General features: G+C 37.4%; 1 protein-coding gene across 1 annotated transcript; it reads right to left on the minus strand.

Annotated features, from left to right (window-relative positions):
- On the minus strand, window positions 468-1,414 carry LOC102175118 (olfactory receptor 2T27). Its single transcript, XM_005682861.2, has one exon. It carries the CDS (start codon window positions 1,412-1,414, stop codon window positions 473-475), a length of 942 nt encoding a protein of 313 aa, XP_005682918.2. The 3' UTR covers window positions 468-472.

Consider the following 22,745-nt stretch of genomic DNA (forward strand, 5'->3'; position numbering starts at 1 on the left):
CAGTTAATTACTAAAATAGCATTTGAATACAATCAAAATAATATTGGACATATTGATGTCTTTTAAGTAGTCAATTTGTATGATGTCTAAAAAGAAACTGTAATGAGAAGCTAGAGGAATAGCAAAAGATTAGCATTTCTTTTGTCATGACTGACCATGGCCGGAAAAAAGCATCTGTTCAGTGGGATGCAAAATTTGTCGAAAGCGTATGGGTGAAACCGTCTACTGAAACCCCTATTTTATTCCAGTTTCATTCAACACCATTTTGTAGAATCCTCTTATGTTTCAAAACATGATGAAATCTTCAAAATGCTACTGTAGGCTTTCTAAATCCCAGGATGCCTCACAGTTGCTGGCATGTGGATGACTTGCTATTTCCAGGCAGACAATGTTTCAATCCAAAGATGACAATTAAGTCCTATATCCTCTTCTTCAAACCTCTAGCAGCAAATGCAGTTTCTTTGGAAGGTGGTTACCTTCCTGAGGATGAGCACCTTCCCAGAGCTTTCTGTAGGGCCCCTGTGACGTCTTTGTTCCTGAGACTGTAAATAAGTGGGTTGAGCAAGGGAGTAAGGATAGTGTAGAAGGCAGACACAGCCTTGTCCTGCTCAGGAGTATGGTAAGAGTGAGGTAGCACATAGGTGTACATGGCAGCCCCATAAAAGAGACTGACAACTACCATGTGTGAGGAGCAAGTGGCCACTGCCTTTTTTCTCCCCTCTGCCTCGTTCATCCTGTAAACAGTAACGAGAATCCTTGTGTAAGAGGCTGAGATGACAGAGAAAGGAATGAGGAGCATCATAATGCAGCAGACATACATGGCTGTCTCATAGGCTGATGTATCTATACAGGAGAGCTTCAGAAGAGCAGGTACCTCACAGAAGAAGTGATTTATTTCCCGAGAAGCACAGAAAGGGAACTGCATGGTGACTGGTGTAAGTAAGAAGCCATCTATGGACCCTCCCAGCCAGGCTGCCACCACAATCAACAAGCAGACTTTGCGGTTCATAAGGACAGGATAGCGCAGAGGATTGCAGATGGCAACATAGCGGTCATAGGACATGAGTCCTAGAAGGAAGAACTCGGCTCCTGCCAAGGTCAGATAGAGAAAGTGCTGGGCAGTGCATCCTGCAAACGAAATGGCCCTTTGGTCTACCATTTGGTCAATCAGCATCTTGGGCACAATAGTGGAAATGTACAAGATATCCATGATGGAAAGCTGGCTGAGCAGGAAGTACATGGGAGTGTGGAGGCGGGAGTCCACGTGGATGAGAATGATCATCATTGTGTTGCTGGCTATTGAGATGACAAATACCAAGACGATAAGGGCAAAGAGAAGCCAGGGGAAACGTGTGTTGCTGAACAAGCCCAAGAGGACAAAGTCAGCATACACGGAATAATTGCTCCACTCCATAATTCTGTGGGATACACAAATGAGAGATGGATGTAATAGGTAAAGCTGGACACACAAGGTAAACGTTGGGTTGCTTAAAGCCCGATGTGGCCACACAAAAATCAGCACAAATTAATAAAATCTCTTTGTGTTATAGCCCACTATTTCCAATACTTCCTGAGGTTGATTTCAATTATAGATTGCCTTAAGAAATTAGTTTTTACCTTTGAGACCTAGGTAGACCCACCATCATTCAAGAAGTTGAAAAACTTTCAATTTCTTGGAAAACCAGCCACGGAAAGCTTATGTCACACTATACCATCATTCATTCAAGGAAGATATTCTTAATTTACTATTACTTTTTGACTCTGAGGTCACAAGAAAACAATTTTATGTCAATTGGCTCAAGAATATTTATTTATTTACTTGTGCTCAAGCACAAACTTGCATTGAGATGGATGTATATAAAACAGATAAAAATGAGATTTCTGACAGTATAGTTCCTCCCATGGACACAGCAAATCTACGATCACATGTGGAACAAGTCCCTGTGAAAGGAACATAAAAATTAAAGGAACAATAGCCAGAGCAAAGGGTAAAAATATAGCATCAGGATGGATAGCAGACACAATTATATGATCATACTAAAGGAAGAAACCATCACTCATCAGTGCCAGTCAACAATTGAGAAGGATCACAAAGGTGTGTTTATAGGACTCTATATAGGACAGAAAAGCCCCCAAGACACTTGATTTTAAAATAACCATGGGGAATACATCAAGGAAAGCTGTAAAGTTACAGCAAATGGAAAATCTCATCAAAGGCTTGCATGAAGACTTGACCCAAAAGCAGTCCAAAAACACCAGATTGAAATGCACATAAACTTTATTACTAATCTTAAAGAATGTACTAGACAGGAACTATCTGGGATTCTACTGGGGAACTAAAACATCAGTGGGAGTCTTTTTTGTCATCTCAAACTACCTTGCTAATACTGTTTTTGGCGAGCATTATTTTAGACATTTCCGTCTAACGTGCAGTCCCTAGTATGCATACCATACTGAGAGCCCTGTCTATCCATGACTCCCATCTGGACCTCACAGCCAACTGAGCAATAGACAAAACCTCAGTAAAAGACCTAATAAAACAGAGATAAGAAGTCTACATGGTGAAGAATTAAAAGTATTCATGATAAAAATGTTCACCAAAATGAGGAGAAGAATGGATGAACAGAAGGCAGATTTCAACAAAGATATAGAGAATACTAAGCATAAGTTATAAGTGAATTTTAAAAAATTAGATTAGTCCAATAGGAGTTGGACTGTGTATAAGAACAAATCAGGAAGCTGGAAAACAAAGTTATAGGATTCACCCAGAAGGAGCAGCAAAACTGAAAAATAAATAAAAAGTGGATACCTTAAGAGACCTTTGGGACAATATCAAACAGAATGATATTTGCATGTAAAATCTCTGAAAGATAAGAGAAAGAACCAGAAAAAATATTTGAAGAGGTAATGGCTGAAAATTTCCCTCATATGGGGAAGGAAATAGACATCCAGGTCCAGGGAGACCAGAGACCTCCAAATAAATAAATCCAAAAAGACACACATCAAAACATACTAGAATTAAAATAGTAGACTTAAGGATAAAGAGAAAATCCTAAAAGCAGCAAGAGAAAAAGCACTTGTTATGTACAAGGGAAAACTCATAAGGCTATCAGCAGATTTTTCAGCAGAAATAAGGGAGTGGTTTGACATATTCAAAGTGCTGAAAATAAAAACACTTCAAACCAAAAGTTATTTTTTCAGCAAGTTCATCCTTTAGAACTGAAGGAGATATTAAGAGTTTCCCAGAGAAGCAAAGGGCTTCCCTAGTGGCTTAGACAGTAAAGAATCTGCTTGCAATGCGGGAGACCTGGGTTCAGTCTCTGGGTTGGGAAGATCCCCTGGAGAAGGAAGTGGCAATCCACTTCAGCATTTTTGCCTGGAGAATCCCCATGGACAGAGAAGCCTGAAAGGCTACAGTCTATGGAGTTGCAAAGAGTTGGACATAACTGAGTGACTAAGCATACCACAGAGAAGCAAAAGCTGGAATTCACCACCACTAAAATGGCCTCACAAGAAATATTGAAAGGGACTTATTAAAACTTAAAGAATGGCACTGATTAATAACATGAAAACGCATATAGTAAAATTTTTACTGAAAATGTAAGTATACAATAAAGATAGTGAATCAAATGCATAAGGCAAGCTTAAAAGAAAAAAAAGAGCAAAAGCAGTAAAACATAGAGGGGATAGATAGAAAGCTTTGGAATGTATTTGAAGTTAAGTTGCTACCAACTTAAAACACACTACTGTTTACTTAGGATCTTATATTAACATATAAAACTAAAGACAAATGCAAGGAAAATACTTACAGGCAGTACACAAGAGGGAATGAGAAAAGGATCAAAACATAACACTAAAGAAAAACACCAAAATGTAAAAGAAGAGGGACGGAAAAGAAGAAAAGATAGGAGCCACAAACGTGGCCAGAAAATGGTTAGCAAAATGGAAAGCAGGACATCTTATCAAAAAAAAAAAAAAAAAAACAGAAAGAAAGCTCATTTCTATGCTGCCTTGAAGAGGCTCACTTCAGAAATAAGGACACACATAGACTGAAGGTTAAATGATGGAAAAATACATTTTATGCAAGTGGAAATTACATGAAGGTTGGTCTACCTATGCTCATATCACAAAATAGATTTTAAAACAAAGACTATTAGAAGACAAGCAAAGGCATTGCATAATGGCAATGGGATAAATCCAGTAAGAAAATATACTTACAAACATATATTCACAGAACCTGGGGCACCAAGATATATAGAGCAAATATTAATGGGCTTAAAAGGGGAGATTAAAAGCAACACAATAAAAATACTAGACTTTAACATCTCACTTATATCAGTGAAAAAATCGAGACAAAAAAGGTCAATAAGGAAACAATGAACTTAAAATATACTTTAGTCCATATAGACTTGACATATATATAGCACATTTCATCCATAAGCATCAAAATACACATTATTCTCAAGTATATTTGGAGTATTCTCCAGGATAGATCACATGTAAAGTCACAAAACACGTCTCAGTAAATGTTAGAAGACTGAAATCATATCATCAATATTCATTTATGAAAAAAAGTCTCATCAAAATAAGTACAGAGGAAACATACTTCAACATGATAAAGATCATGCATGAGGAACTCATAGCTAATGTCATATTCAATGGTGAAAAGCTGAAAACTTTTCCCCTAAGACTGAGAGGACAAGAATGCTCTCTCTCACCACTTTTATTCAACATAGTATTGGAAGGACTAGCCACAACAACTAAGCAAGAAAAATAAATAAAATGAATCCAAGTTGGAAAGGAAGATAAAAACTCACTATTTAAAGATTATGTGATGCCATGAATGAAAAACTCTAAAGACTCCACCAAAAATTTGTTAGAACTAATAAATAAATTTAATAGGGTCTCAGTAGAGAAGGAAATGGCAATCCAGTCCAGTATTCTTGCCTGGAGAATCCCAGGGATGGGAGAGCCTGGTGGGCTGCCATCTCTGGGGTGGCGCAGAGTCAGACATGACTGAAGTGACTTAGCAGCAGCAGCAGCAGCAGCAGCAGCAGCAGTATACACTAATAATACACTACCAAACCAATCTCACCTGTGATCACAATAAAATAAATAAAATACATACGAATAAGTTTAACCTAAGCAGTAAAAATCTTTTATATTAGAAATGATAAGACACTAATGATAAAAACTGAAAAATAAAAAAAGATTTTGTGTAATCATGAATTGGAAAGATTAATATTGTCAAAATGTTTATACTACTCAAAGCAATCTATAGACTTAATGTAATTTCTATCAAAATGCCAAGTCATATTTCATATAATAGAACATATAATTTTAAAAATTGTATGCAAATATAAAAGACCCCCAAATAGCTAAAATAATCTTGAGGAAGAAGAACCACGCTGGGGGAATCAGACTCCCTGATTTCAGAGTATACTACAAAGTAACTAAAATAGTATGATCCTGCCACAAAAACAGACATATTCATATGAATGAATGTAACAGAATGGAAAGCCCAGAAGAAATAAAAATTCACACATACACAGACATACTTAGACAATTAATCTATGACAAAGTAGCAAAGAGCATATAATAGAAAAACCAGAGCCTTTTCAATAACCAGCGCTAAGAAAGCTGTACAGTTACATGCAAACAAATGAGATTAGACCACTATCTTATACCATATACAGAAATTAACTCAAAATGGATTAAAAACTTTAATGCAAAATCTGAAATCATAAAATTCCTAGAAGAAAACAAGCAATAATGTTACTGACTCTGCTTGTAGCACTATTTTGTGGATCTGACTCCATAGGCAAGGGAAACAAAAGCAAAAATAAACAAATGGGACTACATTAAGTGAACAAGTTTCTGCACGTTGAAGGAAATCATCTTCAGAATGAAAAGGAAACCCACTAAATGGGAGAATATATTTTCAAATGAAGAGCCCATTAAGGGGCTAATATTCACAGTATATAAAGAGTTCATATGACTAAATGCAAACAGCAACAACAATTAATTTTATAAGGAACAAAAGATCTGAATAGACATTTTTCCAAAGAAGACATACAGATGGTCAACAAACATCAACAGTTGCTCAACACCACTAATTGTTAGGGAAACGAAAAACAAAATCAAAATGAGGTATTATCTCATACCTTTTAGAATGACTATTGTGGAAAAGACAAGGAATAACAAATGTTGGAGGCATTGTTAAAAAAAGGAATCTTTCTAGTTTGTTGTTAGTAGGACTGTAAATTGAGGCAAGCACTATAGGAAAGATTATGGATATTTTGCAAACAATAGGAACAGAACTACTATATGACCTATCTATTACAGTTCTGGATATTTATCGAAGAACGCAAAAACCCTAATTTGGAAAAATACATACACTCTTATGTTTACTGCAGCATTATTTGCATTAGCCAGGATATTAAAAAAAACTAATGATCCACTGATAAATGAATGGATAAAGAAGATGTGTGTGTGTGTATGTGTGTGGGTGTGTGTGTAGAAACAGGGAATCTTCCCAACTCTGGATTGAGCCCAGGTCTCCCACATTGCAGGCATAGTCTTTACCATCTGAGCCACCAGGGAAGCCTAATGAAGCACTGCTGCTGCTGCTGCTAAGTCGCTTCAGTTGTGTCCAACTCTGTGCGACCCCATAGACAGCAGCCCACCAGGCTCCCCCACCCCTGGGATTCTCCAGGCAAGAATACTGGAGTGGGTTGCCATTTCCTTCTCCAATGCATGAAAGTGAAAAGTGAAAGTGAAGTTGTTCAGTCGTGTCCGACTCTTCGTGATTCCATGGACTGCAGCCTACCAGGCTCCTCTGCCCATGGGATTTTCCAGGTAAGAGTACTGGAGTGCTCAATCATAAAAATAATGGATCTTGACGTTTGTGACAAGGATGGAATTTGGGGTAATTATGCAAAGTGGAATAAGTCACACAGGAAGAAAATACTGTATAATTTCACTCGTATATGAAATCTAAAACACACACACACAATGAAAAAACAAAATAAAGCAGAAATAAACTCAAAGACACAGCAGATAGATTATTGTTTACTACAGGGGAGGGAGATTGTAGGGAGAGTGAAATGAGTGAAGGATCTCATCTAGTATGATGATGGATTCTAACTAGATTTATGGCAATGATTGCTCTGCAGTGTATACGGCTGTTTAATGCTATATTCCTGAAACTTACATAATGATTTAAAAGAAAACAGAAATGAAAGCTGTAAAACTAAATATGGAGTGCTATGTAAGTAGTGAAAAATCCCCGTCATATGTTTCTCTTGTATACTAGACTCTAGTTCTCACAGTTAGAATGCAGTTTGAAAACCATTGATCAAGATTATACACTTTGACTATGAAAGGATAATAACTGTAATTGATTTTACCTAACTTAACCCTATTCTTGACATTTTTTCTATATTGCAAAACTTGAGTATTTAGTTTATAGGTCTTGGATATTTGAAAATGATTACTCCATTTTGAAGAAAAAAAGCCCAAAAGTTCTGAACTTTAGAAATAATCACAAATCATTAGAAGAAAGGCAATCAGGCAGAAATATTGAGTCAAGTTGTGTTTAATTTTCTTTTTTCAGCAGAAATGAATAATTAATAACATAAATAGCTTGTATAACAATTAGATGTAGTTAATAACTAATACACAAATTTTAATAGAAAAATAAGTGAAAAAATGGATTTAAATGATACTAGAGGGTATGATCTTCCAAAAGAGGGGCTTTTCTGTTTAAGCCTGATATTTAGTTATGCACATTTACTTATATTACTTAAATAATATTTTACCACACTGAGAAGTCCTAGGTTATTTGAACAAAAGTTCCTATTGGTATCATATAGAACTGGACTCTCCAGTATGGTGCTACAAGCCACATGAGGCTGTTAAGGACCTGAAACATGGCTTTTCTGAACTAAGTTGTGCTGAAAGTACAAATAACATTAAGAATCAAAGGTTTAGTAAGACAATAGATATGCAACATATCACATTAGATTTTTTATATTGACTAAATGCTGAAATGATAATGTTTTGCATATACTTGGTTAAATAACATCAATTAAATTTGTTTAACTTGTTTATTTTATGTTTTTAATGTTGCTACTAGAAATTTAAAATCACCTCCGTAACTCCCAAAAGATTTCTAATGGAAAGCAATGTTCTAGAAGCTTCCCTTTCCCAAAATATGACTTTTCCAAATAGCTTTGTCCAAGCAAGTTTGTCAGAATTGATTAAAATCCATATTAGAAAGAACTGGGCACAAATTTAGGTTTAATAGCAAATTAGGAAGTAGTCAGAGCACATTGATAACAGAGTGCTTAGTGCTTTTTAGTTATTCATAAATATTAATTTGCTTTCCTCAACAACCCAATGAAACACTGCTTTATCTATCCTACATATGTTTTAAGTAATATTTCTCAGAGGCATAAGACCAGTGGGAGTATAGTAGCTTTCTGCCATTTTCCAGTAATCCAAAATACATATCAGTTCATTCATTTCATAACTATTTCCTGAGGCACACTGTGTGAATCATAGTTTAAATTGTGAAAAGACCTAAAACAATATATGAGACATGGTTCCTGCCTTTCACGAGTGTTGAATTGAGACAAATAAAAATCTCTAAAATAGATGTGGCCACAGGGGCACTTTAAGAATGGTTTTGATTGTAACCTTTGTGGTTTGACTTCTCTCCAATTTGTGTGTAAATGTAGAACATGAAAAGGGCAGAACCTTGTGATAAGAATTTAATGGAAGTGATGGAAGTTGAATTTCAAGGGCAGCTTAGTGAAGAAATTCATACCATGGACCCTCTGCACTTTTTACCAAAACCAAGTCATGACATTAGATCTGTAACTATGAAAAGCACATTTTCAGCTAGGTTCTTATTTATGTGACCCACATTATATTCTTACAGATTTTCATCTTTTCATTCTTTAAATATTACAAGCTTTACATCAGGGCTTTCATATACTGTTTTTCTGACATGAGTGCTTCTGTTTCACTCTTCCTCTCACTCCTCACTGTGTTAAATCACTAGGGAAATTAAAAGCAAGCACTCCACAACAATTCACATGATGAAGAGAGAAGGAAATGCCCACTTAGACCTGCCCTTTAGAAACTTAATAAGAACAAGCTCCTTAGAGGACTTGGCTCCTTATTTCACTATAAATTCAGAGGATGGTAGATGGTTAGTAGAGATCAAGTACAGTGCTTGTTATTGGTCCATGGAAAATGTTAACGCTCAAGAGAGACAAATGGGCCTCCAAATCTCTCTTTACAGGCAAAGAGGTCCCTAGCCCTGACCATGACGACTTCTAGCACTGCAACTCAGTGATGAGTCCCTAGAGATCTCAGCATTCTTCACAAAGGGAAAGGGATTTCAGCATCTCCACAATTCCTCTGATTTTAAAAGCATGTTTGTCATACTCTATTAGTGTTGAATCATGTCCAGCATTTAGATAATTACAAAGCATATATTAAATATTTGAAAATAAGAAAATAGTAAGGAATCAACTGGAACTCTCGATGCCCCATACATATAATAACTATTTCTATGCTTATGTATAATTTCTTTTATCTTAGTATGTTTACTATTTGATTATATCTACATATATTTAGCATCAATATCATATTAATACTAATATTAAAATAGTATGTTAATATCAGTATATATACGAGTATTTTATACTGTTAAGTATACCTTTTTATGTAGAAGTGCAGTTTTTACACAGTGTATCATTGTGGTGAATAAAGTAATATGCAACTACCTATTTCTTAATTGGTCGACATTCACATTGTTCATAAGTTTGATTACAATGTACAACATTGTGGGATGAATTTTATGAAAATAGGCCACGGAGAATGGGTTATTAGACTCGAAGTCTATCACCAAATTGTTATACAAAGCCGATGACTAGTGATGCTAAAAGAACAACAATGGAGCACACACGTAGTATGATACTGCAACATTCCCTGGTAGCTCAGAGGTTAGAGGTTAAAGCGTCTGCCTGTAATATGGGAGACCTTGGTCGATCCCTGGGTTGGGAAGATCCCCTGGAGAAGGAAATGGCAATCCAGCCCAGTATTCTTGCCTGGAGAATGCCATGGATGGAGGAGCTTCGTGGGCTACAGTCCATGGGGTTGCAAAGAGTCGGACACGACTGAGCGACTTCACTTTCACAAACTTACTTTAGTGTGACTTTGATAATAAAAAATGAACATATTATTGTATGTATATTTTGTCTTTCTATTATTTATTTTTGGGTTTCATTGTTCATGACCCTTGCCCTTTTTATATTGGCGATTTCTAAAAAAAATTAGCATTTGTATATACTTTAAAGTTGTATAAGTGAATATACTTTTCCAACAACAGGAACATTCTTGAAGCCTTACATTGAAACAAATCTGTATAGTATTTTCCAAAGCAGAGGAATTATCTACATCCTAATGTACACAATAAAAATTTGAGAGAAAAGCTGGGAGAAGAAATCAGATCAAAAGATATAAAATTTACATGAGTAGTACTGATTCATGAGTACCTATAATTGGAACATTGAGGTATATTAACCTCAAGATTCCCTAGTATGCCCCTAGTTTAAAACAGCTTCCCAATAAGTTCAGAATAGGATACTATTTCAAATACCACATAACTAATTGAAAAAAAGTCCTCAGAGTTACTTACCTCACACAGTAGCTCCCCCAAAATCTGATGGTCTGAAGTGAAGATCAAGTACCTACTGTGCAGAGAAAAATCTTACAGAACTAAAGGAGTAACATGGAATTGCTCAGCAATTTTTAAGTAACTTTGGGTAACTTAGAGGCATGAATAGACTTTTCAAACTGAGAGCTGGTATTCTAGACGAAGGCAAAGCAAAGAGAAGAAAAGCAAAGAGAAGAGAGTATATTAAGATAGACTGATTATGGATTCAAGTAATAAAATGGTACATTGGCTTGAGCATAGAATTATTAACACATCTTGTTGGCTTAAGATTAAGGGTTGGCCCCAACCAAAGTGAGATACTTTCAAATAGGCAAGTATAGGCAAATAGATTGAGAACCTATAGATGGACAGGCTGAGTCCTTAAATGCCTGATAAATATAGTGCAAGGACAACTGGCACCAGCTACATTATGTAAGCTGGTACAGACAAAGAGAGCAAGCAATTTAAATAAGAGAGCCTGAATTATCAGAGTAGAACAGTACCCTCATTTAGAAGAATAATTGACATCAGCATATCAGTCCCTGGGGCACTTTGTCCCTAACCTACAATTACACAATTTATATAGGTGTGATTTGTTAATTCACCTTTTTTTTTGAATAAATTCATAAATATGTATGATTTTTAAAAAATCATAAAACTGTCAATTTTCAAAGAATTGCAATAGTTAAGCTACCCTCAAATATATTAGGCTGTGGGATTCTATACTCAAACTAATTACTTTTTTTAGAAAAGAATTTTTCATGGCATTATTTTGAATCACTCTTTCCCTTTTTACATTTCTAACCCTTATGCATTCCTCTTCTCAAGAGTTAAAAAGGAAAATCCAGTTCTCCTAATAAAGTATTGTCTTGCCAAAGACACTATATTTTAGGCCTATCCTGTCACTAAAGCATTCACTTGGTATGTAACCATCTTATATTTCTTATAACTTGTTACAGTTATAAGTAAAAATTTCAGCATTGAAAAACATTTAGAATTTATAGAAAAACATTGAAAATATATAAGAAAATAAAATCTGAGTTACTTAAGGAATAAGGTCCCCTTTCCCCTGGTTTCTAATATTCTCACAAGTGCCTATCCTCTACTCTTGGGGAAAAGACAAAACAAAAACAACAAAAACAACCAAACAAAAAAATCCTTTGACCAGGGTCTTTGTTATGTTGTTATCTCACTCTGTATCATCTGTTAACTCTTTATCATGCAATTCACATTTAATTGTGCCTTCTGTATATGTAAATGAAGACAGGATTTCAGGTGTTAAAGTTTAAGTAATACAGGAAGTCTTACTCATAGCTATGTACAAATATATTGTCTTTGGATGAGGAAAGAAACCCTTTCAAATTACAAATTGAAAAAGTTAATAAATGCCAGAAGAAATTCATAAAAAATACTAACATAATATTATTGTCATTTAACTGCTTGACACTTAAATTGTGTTTCCAACAATTTGGGGCTGCATATTCCGTGATTGCACTTTATAAGACACGACATTTTTCTGTAAAGAGAAAGATAATTTTAATCTAGTGTGGTTGACTAATTTTATTTTCATTTTCATAACATTAGAAAAGCTCGTTTCTGTGTCTTCTGCATTTTTATGATTGTGATCCAACGTGAGATTAACTGTCATTAAATTACTTTTTATATGGCCTGCCTTAGCCTGAACTTCCCAGAAATTTGATCTTAGAAAAAAAAAAAAAAGAAAATGAATATTGAATTGTAAGTTTTTCTAAAGAAATGTGGTCTAGGTAGTCAAAGGGAAGGACAAAGGAAGATGGGGTTTGAAACAGGAAAAAAGAGAGAGCCAGTGTTAAGATAACCTGATGTGGTGGCAACCACACAAACTGCTGTCTGGAAGTTCCCAGAGACCCTGGAAAATCCAGGTTAGATGCATCTTAATGGCAACCCACTCAAGGATTCTTGCCTGGAAAATCCCATAGATGGAAGAGCCTGGTAGGCTACAGTCCATGGGGTCACAGAGTCCGGACACGACTGAGCAACTATCACATCACTATCACAGCACTGCCCTTTATAAGGAAGAAATGGATCAACATCCATTACCAGCCCACCAGGTCTCTATTAAGGTTTCCCTCCAGACTGTGCCTGCACAAACTCAAAATTTATCTTCCCTGGTAAAAGGGAAGATAAATTCTTCTTGATAAAGAGCAGGAAGAGATGTCTGGCAAAGATGAGTTCCCATCTGGCTTACCAACATAAAGTCTGTTGGTGTAGAACATAACTGATTTTTTGGGTGTTTCTTCTTGTTGAGTTATAAGAGTTTTTTGTTACTCTGGATATTAATCTCTATTCAATTACACCATTTGCTAGTATTTTCTCCCATTATGTGCTCAGTTCTTTACTCTCTTGATAAATCATTTGATACTCACACATTTAAAAGTATGGTTTAGCTCAATTTACTTTTTTTTTTTTTCCTGTGATTTTGGTTTTACATCCAGAAATCACTGCCAGATCAAATCTCAGAAATATTTTCTCTTGTGTTTTCTTATAAGAGTTTTGTAGCTTTAGGTCTTACTTTTAGGCCTTTGATTCATTTTGAATTAAATTGGAAAGTGTGTGTTCTCCAACTTTGCTCTCAATTTACAAAATGTTTTGGATATTTGGATTCCCTTGGGATTACAAATAAAGTTTAAAACTCTTAATAGAGCCAGAAGCAAGTCTGTGGATATCAGATATAAAGATGTAAATAGAGTTAGCCTATAGGTAAAATAGTCTTCCCTGGTGGCTCAGATGGTAAAGCGTCTGCCTGCAATGTGGGAGACCAGGGTTCGATCCCTGGGTTGGGAAGATCTCGTGGAGAAGGAAATGGCAACCCACTCCAGTACTCTTGCCTGGAGAATCTCATGGACAGAGGAGCCTGGTAGGCTATTGTCCATGGGGTCGCAAAGAGTCAGACACGACTGAGGGACTTCACTTTCACTTTCTTTCTTTCATAGTTAAAATGTATTTCTTTTGCAAATTTTCAAAAGGAGAATGGCTTATGACACAAAAGTATATGTCACTTGATCACATTGCCAGGGGCACACAAATGGTCTGTAAATGATAATGGCTGCTAATTTTTCAGAACTGTTAATAGACACCAACATATCTATAAATCCTAATGAATATTCAGCAGGATGAATAACAGATAGACCCATGGCTAGACAACTCATAGCACAATTACAAAATATAACAGACAAGGATAATTGCAAAATGACCTACAAAAAGAGAGGTTACTTAAAGTACAGACAGTTAAATTGAAAGCTGACTTCTTAATTGTAAACAAAAGAAGTCAAAAGATAGAGAAATGCTATCTTCAACGAACTGTGAGGTATCGACCACAAATTTGTATATCACAAATAAATTGGTGGTGTAAATCACTGAGATTCTGGGGGTTGTATGTAATTCCTACAGCAAGGTTTAGTGTTTGCAGACTGATGTATTATTACATTTTATAGATGCACAATAATATGTAAGGCTAGAATACCAAAGAATTAGCAATGTATCTTGAATGTTCTGATATAAAAATAGAATGAGTTAAAAATAAAATTGGTTTATTGAAATAGTGGATACAGATAGATACATAGAGATAGATGTAAACATAGAATAGAGATTTAGATTCAATGTAATCTCAATAAAATTTACATATATAAATATAATTTGAAAAGCTGGTTCTTTTCAAGAAGAGTGAAAGTGAGTCGCTCAGTCGTGTCTAACTCTTTGCGAACTCATGGGCTATACAGCCCAAGGAATTCGCCAGGCCAGAATACTGGAGTGGGTAGCCTTTCCCATCTCCAGGGGATCTTCAAAACCGAGGGATTAAACCCAGGCTCCCATATTACAGGTAGATTAATTAAAAGCTGAGCCACACAGTAAGGGGCCAAAAAAAGCAGCCAAGACAATGTTCACTTCAGTCAGTTCAGTCGCTCAGTCATGTCTGACTCTTTGTGACCCCATGGACTGTAGCACGCCAGGCCTCCCTGCCTATCACCAACTCCCGGAGTTTACTCAAGCTCATGTCCATTGAGTCGGTGATGCCATTCAATCATCTCATCCTCTGTCGTCCCCCTCTCCTCTCACCCTCAATCTTTCCCAGCATCAGGGTCTTTACAAATAAGTCAATTCTTTGCAGCAAGTGGCCAGAGAATTGGAGTTTCAGCTTTAGCATCAGTCCTTCCAATTAATATTCAGGACTGATTTCCTTTAGGATGGACTGGTTGGATCTCCTTGCAGTCCAAGGGACTCACAAGTCTTCTCCAACACCACAGATTAAAAGCATCAAGTCTTTGGTGCTCAGCTTCCTTTATAGCCCAACTCTCACATCCACCTGTGACTAATGGAAAAACCATTACTTTGACTAGATGGACCTTTGTTGGCAAAGTAATGTCTCTGCATTTTAACATGCTGTCTAGGTTGGTGATACCTTTTCTTCCAGAGAGCAAGTGTCTTTTAATTTCATGGCTACAGTCATAATATGCAGTGATTTGGAGCCCCCCCAAATAAAGTCAGCCACTGTTTCCCCATCTGTTTGCCATGAAGTGATGGGACCAGATCCCATGATCTTAGTTTTCTGAATGTTGAGCTTTAAGCCAATGTTTTCACTCTTCCCTTTCATTTTCATCAAGAAGCTTTTTAATTCTCCTTTGCTTTCTGCCATAAGGGTGGTATTATCTGCATATCTGAGGTGATTGATATTTCTCCTGGCAATCTTGATTCCAGCTTGTGCTTCATCCAGCTCCATGTTTTTCACGATGTACCCTGCATATAAGTTAAATAAGCAAGGTGACAATATACAGCCTTGATGTACTCCTTTCCCTATTTGGAACCAGTCTGTTGTTCCATGTCCAGTTCTAACTGTTGCTTCCTGACCTGCGAATAGGTTTCTCAAGAGGCAGGTCAGGTGCTCTGGTATTCCCATCTCTTTCAGAATTTTCCACAGTTTATTGTGATCCACACAGTCAAAGGCTTTGGCACAGTCAATAAAGCAGAAGTAGATGTTTTTCTAGAACGCTTTTTTGATGATCCAGCGGATGTTGGCAATTTGATCTCTGGTTCCTCTGCCTTTCCTAAATTCAGATTGAACATCTGGAAGTTCACAGTTCATGTATTATGAAGCCTGGCTAGGAGAATTTTGAGCATTACTTTACGACCTTGTGAGATGAGGACAACTGTGCAGTAGTTTGAGCATTCTTTGACATTACCTTTCTTTGGGATTGAAATGAAAACCAACCTTTTCCAGTCCTGTGGCCACTGCTAAGTTTCCCAAATTTGCTGGTATATTGAGTGCATCACTTGGACAGCATCATCTTTCAGGATTTGAAATAGCTCAACTGGAATTTTATCACCTCCACTACCTTTGTTCATAGTAATGCTTCCTAAGGCCCACTTGACTGTTATTCCAGGTATTTCTTGACATCCTACTTTTGCGTTCAGGTCCCCTGTAGTGAAAAAGACATCTTTTTTGGGCATTAGTTCTAGAAGGTCTTGTATGTCTTCATAGAACGATTCAACTTCAGATTCTTCAGCATTGCTGGATGGGGCCTAAACTTGGATTACTGTGATATGGAATGGTTTGCCTTGGAAATGAACAGAAATCATTCCATCATTTTTGAGATTGCATCCAAGCACTGCATTTCAGAGTCTTTTGTTGACTATAATCGCTACTCCATTTTTTCTAAGGGATTCTTGCCCACAGAGTAGATATAATGGTCATCTGAGCTAAGTTCACCCATTCCGGTCCATTTTAGTTCACTGATTCTTAGAATGTTGACTTTCACTCTTGCCATCTCCTATTTGACCACTTCTAATTTGCCTTGATTCATGGACCTAGCTATTTGTAAGGCCTCCTCAGACAGTTATTTTTTTTTTTGCATTTCTTTTCCTTGGGGGTGGTCTTGATCCCTGTCTCCTGTACAATGTTATGAACCTCTGTCCATAGCTCATCAGGCACTCTGTCTATCAGATCTAATCCCTTAAATCTATTTCTCACTTCCACTATATAGTCATAAGGAATTTGATTTAGGTCATACCTGAATGGTTTAGTGGTTTTCCCTACTTTCTTCAATTTAAGTCTGAATTTGGCAATAAGGAGTTCATGATCTGAGCCACAGTCAGTTCCTGGTCTTGTTTTAGCTGACTGTATAGAGCTTCTCCATCTTTGGCTACAAAGAATATAATCAATCTGATTATGGTATTGACCATCTGGTGATGTCCATGTGTGGAGTCTTCTCTTGTGTTGTTGGAAGAGAGTGTTTGCTATAACCACTGCGTTCTATTGGCAAAACTCTGTTAGCCTTTGCCCTGCTTCATTCTGTACTCCAAGGCCAAATTTGCCTGTTACTCCAGGTGTTTCTTGACTTCCTACTTTTGCATTCCAGTCCCCTATAATGAAGAGGACATCTTTTTTGGGTGTTAGTTCTAAAAGGTCTTGTAGGTCTTCATAAAACCATTCAACTTCAGCTTCTTTAGCATTACTGGTTGGGGCATAGACTTGGATTACCATGATATCAAATGGTTTGCCTTGGAGATGAACAGAGATCATTCTGTCGTTTTTGAGATTGCATCCAAGTACTGCATTTTGGACTCTTTTGTGGACCATGATGGCTACTCCATTTCTTCTGAGGGATTCCTGGCTGCAGTAGTAGATATAATGGTCATCTGAGTTAAATTCACCCATTCCAGTCCATTTTAGTTTGCTGATTCCTAGAATGTCGACGTTCACTCTTGCCATCTCTTGTTTGACCACTTCCCATTTGCCTTGATTCATGGACATGACATTCCAGGTTCCTATGCAATATTGCTCTTCATAGCATCGGACATTGCTTCTATCACAAGTCCCATCCACAACTAGGTGTTCTTTTTGCTTTGGCTCCATCCCGTCTTTCTTTTTGGAGTTATTTCTCCACTGATCTCCAGTGGCATATTGCGCACCTACTGACCTAGGGAGTTCCTCTTTCAGTATCCTATCATTTTGCATTTTCATACTGTTTGTGGGGTTCTCGAGGAAAGAATACTGAAGTGGTTTGCCATTCCCTTCTTCAGTGGACCAGCAAATGAGAAGAAGAAAGATACACCTATTTGAATGCAGAGTTCCAAAGAATAGCAAGGAGAGATAAGAAAGCCTTCCTCAGCGATCAATGCAAAGAAATAGAGGAAAATAATAGAATGGGAAAGACTAGAGATTTCTTCAAGAAAATTAGAGATAACAAGGGAACATTTCACGCAAAGATGGGCTCAATAAAGGATAGAAATGGTATGAACCTCACAGAAGCAGAAGATATTAACCAGAGGTGGCAAGAATACATAGAAGAACTGTACAAAAAAGATCTTCATGACCAAGATAATCACAATGATGTGATCACTCACACTTACCTAGAGCCGGACATCCTGGAATGTGAAGTCAGCTGGGCTTTAGGAAGTATCACTACCAACAAAGAGGTGGAGGTGATGGAATTCCAGTAGAGCTATTTCAAATCCTGAAAGATGATGCTGTGAAAGCTGCTCTCAATATGTCAGCAAATTTGGGAAACTCAGCAGGGGGCACAGGACTAGAAAAGGTCAGTTTTCATTCCAATCCCAAAGAAAGGCAATGCCAAAGAATGCTCCACCTACCACACAGTTGCACTCATCTCACACGCTAGTAAAGTAATGCTCAAAATTCTCCAAGGCAGGCTTCAGCAATATATGAACCATGGATTTCCAGATGTTCAAGCTGGTTTTAGAAAGGTCAGAGGAACCAGGGATCAAATTGCCAACATGTGCTGGATCATCCAAAAAGCAAGAGAGTTCCAGAAAAATATCTCTGCTTTATTGACTATGCCAAAGCCTTTGACTATGTGAATCACAATAAACTGGAAAAATCTTCAAGAGATAGGAATACCAGACCACCTGACCTGCCTCTTGAGAAATGTGTATGCAGGTCAGGAAGCAACAGTTAGAACTGGACATGGAAAAACAGACAGTTTCCAAATAGGGAAAGGAGTACGTCACACTGTATATTGTCACCCTGCTATTTAACTTATATTCAGAGTACATCATGAAAAACATGGGGTTGGAGAAAGCACAAGCTGGAATCAGGATTGCTAGGAGAAATATCAATAACCTCAGATATGCAGATGACACCATCCTTATGGTAGAAAGTGAAAAAACTAAAGGGCCTCTTGATGAAAGTGAAAGAGGAGAATGAATAAGTTGGCTTAAAGCTCAGACTTCAGAAAACTAAGATCATGGCATCTGGTCCCATCACTTCATGGCAAATAGATGGGAAAACAGTGGAATTAGTGGAATTTTCTGGGCTCTAAAATCACTGCAGATGGTGATTGCAGCCATGAAATTAAAAGATGTTTGCTCCTTGGAGGGTAAGTTATGACCAACCTAGATAGCATATTAAAAAGCAGAAACATTACTTTGCCAAAATAGTTTCATCTAGTCAAGGCTATGGTTTTTCCAATGGTCATATATGGATGTGAGAGTTGAACTATAAAGAAAGCTGAGAACTGAAGAATTGATGCTTTTGAACTGTGGTGCTGGAGAAGACTCTTGAGAGTCCCTTGGACTGCAAAGAGATCTAACCAGTCTATTCTGAAGGAGATCAACCCTGGGATTTCTTTGGAAGGAATGATGCTAAAGCTGAAACTCCAGTACTTTGGCCACCTCATGCGAAGAGTTGACTCATTGGAAAAGACTCTGATGCTGGGAGGGATTGGGGGCAGGAGGAGAAGGGGACGACAGAGGATGAGATGGCTGGATGGCATCACTGACTCGATGGACATGAGTCTGAGTGAACTCTGGGAGTTGGTGATGGACAGGTAGGTCTGGTGTGCTGCGATTCACGGGGTTGCAGAGTCGGACATGACTGAGCGACTGAACTGAACTGAACTGAGCCTTGTTTTTTACGAAGAAGTGTTTCTGCTCCCACTCAAAATTAAACCTTCCTCAGTCATGTATTCCAATCTCTTGCACATGTATTCCAATCTCTTGCACATGTATTCCAATCTCTTTCACTCAATTAACAAACCTGCATCCCGAAATACTCCTTTCTGGAATCACTTGATGTTTCTTTCAACACCAGACATTTCTTTCCAAAATCTAAATTGCTGTTGTTTTTGCTGAGTCACTAAGTCATGTAGGACTCTTTGTGACCTCATGGACTGTAGCAGACCGGGCTTCTCTGTCTTCCATTATCTCCCACAGTTTGCTCATATTCATGTCCATTGAGCCACTGGGGCTAATCATTCATCCTCTGCCACCCATTTCTCCTTTTGCCTTCATCTTTCCCAGCATCAGGGTCTTTTCCCATGAGTTGGCCCTTTGCATCAGGTGGCCAAAGTATTGGAGCTTCAGCTTCAGCATCAGTCCTTGCAATGAATATTCAGAGTTGATTTCCTTTAGGATTGACTGGCAAAACCCAAATGGTATTAATATTATTCATACCAAAAGGATTGTTAAACCTTAACTTAACCCCACCTACTCTCAAGATATAACTTCACCTTTCTTCTAATAGGGTATTTGTAGGGTGTTTATAAACACACTGTATTGGGTGTTCTCAATCATGCCATGGAAATATCTCTAGAGAGAATAAACGTGTCCATGAACTTGGTTACTCAGGTGTTCAACTTTCTGTTTCACATTAGTCAAACTACACCCAGTATTTTATATGGTGGACTCCTCCCTTTCACATCTTTTCTAATATTTTTTTGCCACCTCTTCCATGGCCTGACATCAATATATTGAAATTTCCCTGACCAAGTTCTGCAGTTTTCATTTCTTCCATATCTATACAATGCCTGTCTACGTATATCTTTTAACCAAATCCCTAATTGCTGAGAAACAAAGAATCCACCTGCCAATGCAGGAGACACAGGAGTTGTGAATTCGGTATCTGGGTTGAGAAAATCCTCTAGAGGAAGAAGTGGCAACCCACTTCAGTATTCTTGCCTGACAAGTCCCATGGACAGGGGAGCCTGGCAGGCTGCAATCCAAAGGATTGCAAAGAGTTGCACATGACTGAACAACCAAACCTGAGCAGAAGGATAAGCATGTCTTTGCATTCATCTGCATGAAATGACCCTTAGTAACCCAAATTATAAACAGATTAAAATATCCAGCTTTTTATATTGTATTTCCACTTAGGTACTCAATGGACATTTGAAATTTAACATTCTTAAAAAAGAACTCTCAATTCTATGCACAAACCCTGCTTCACTCTATTTCAGCAAAGATATTCACCATCTACTTTATTGCTCAGGCCTGATATCTAGAAGTTCTTCTTGATTCTCCTATTTCTTTCACACCTCAAACTGAACATATCATGAGCTTCTATTACCCATGCCTTCAAAATATGTGTCAAGTTACAGTACATCTTAACATCTTTACTTCTGAAACTCTAAGCTGTAAGAGGAGCATCTTTCTTCAGAACATATGAAAGACAGCCAAAGAGGTCTTTCTGCTTTAAGGTGTTTCCCCCCCTACTGTTCACTCTCTGTGAAGCAGCCATTGTAATAGTCTCAAAATTTTAGTCATAATCTGACTTGCCATTACCTGAAATCATAAGTAAGTGGTATCAGATTTTTGATGTAAAATATGTCATTATTTATTGAGTAGATCAATTGAGGGACTAATAAGTAGATTTCCTATTAGCCAAGGTGAAATGTGGTACAATGCACTGAAATGTCTTCAGAATTTAGGTAAATAAAGGTTTAATCCCAGTCACAAGGTACAGATGACATCCGAATAAAGGGTATTGATTTCTTATACATAAATAAAGCAGATGTGTTGGAAGGTCACACAATCAATTCTTTGAAATTTGAGAATCCCATTTCCTTAGCTTTTGAATCTTTCAAAGCCAACCTAATACCTAAGCAGCTGTACCACTAGGTTGGGTGTTGTGTGATGTTTTCCAGTGTACATCAATGCACAGGGATTTTCTTGAGGTGGCAGATGACTTTGTGTCAACCTAACCCATTCCATGAAAAGTTTATTGTTACATGGAGTCTGAGTAATAGGCAGCATGCAATCTAGCAGTTTTACCTCAGGTTAAAATTTAACAGACCAGCAGAAACCAAAGAGATGTTACCATGAGTTGGCCTGTAGTAGGCCTGTGTGTACCACCAGCAATGCCCAGTGTGGAACTGAGAACAGAGAAAAGAACTGAATCTGCAGACTGCAGAATGGGGCCTGTGGACTAGGATTCAGTCAAATCTCGGACTGCTGATGGAACCACAAGCAATTCCAAAAGTGGAGTCTGAGGACAGAAGTGAGGTCTGAGGATGCCAATCAGATGGGTGACTGCATACTGAATAGAGGGTTAGGGACTTGGGTTCAGTGTGGAAGCTTCTGTTAGCTCAAGATGACCTGCTCTGGGGTTAAAAAGCCAATTAAATCAGCGGCTCAACACAAAGAGGGTGGTGCTCAACACAAGAGAACTCTCCCACAACCTCAGTGTTTGTGGGTGCCAGTGTTCATGTTGTTCCTGAAGCTATCAGAAGCTTCCTTCAGATTACTACACTCCCACCAACTTTCCAAAACAAACAAAAAAAAGAATCAACTGAGTAAATTTTAAAGATCTTGTAAATAGATAAAGAAAACTTGATATTTGTATGTAAACTTTTTTTATTGAAGTGTAATAAAAATTTTTAAACATACAAAAATTTGGACTTGATCAGTTCTTTTTCAAAATAAACACTGAGCATATCATGTATCCACATCTAGAAACAAAAAACCACCAGCACATGAAGTCTTCCCATGCACTATGTCACCCACTGACTTTCCCAAAGCGTGGCTTAATCTTGCTGGATCTGTATTTTATACAAATACACACTTTTGTAACAACTTGTTTCATTAGTCCAACATTACATTTTTGAAATCAAACCATGTTGTTACTAGTGGTGCTACAACAATTATTATATTGGATATGCCACAATTTATGTCTTCATTTCACCAGCAGTGAGCTTTTGGGTCGCTTCTGATTTTTTGTTTGTTGCCACATGACATCTGGTAAAGC

The sequence above is a fragment of the Capra hircus genome, chromosome 7 (assembly GCF_001704415.2).
Source record: "Capra hircus breed San Clemente chromosome 7, ASM170441v1, whole genome shotgun sequence".
NCBI classification, from domain to species: Eukaryota; Metazoa; Chordata; class Mammalia; order Artiodactyla; family Bovidae; genus Capra; species Capra hircus.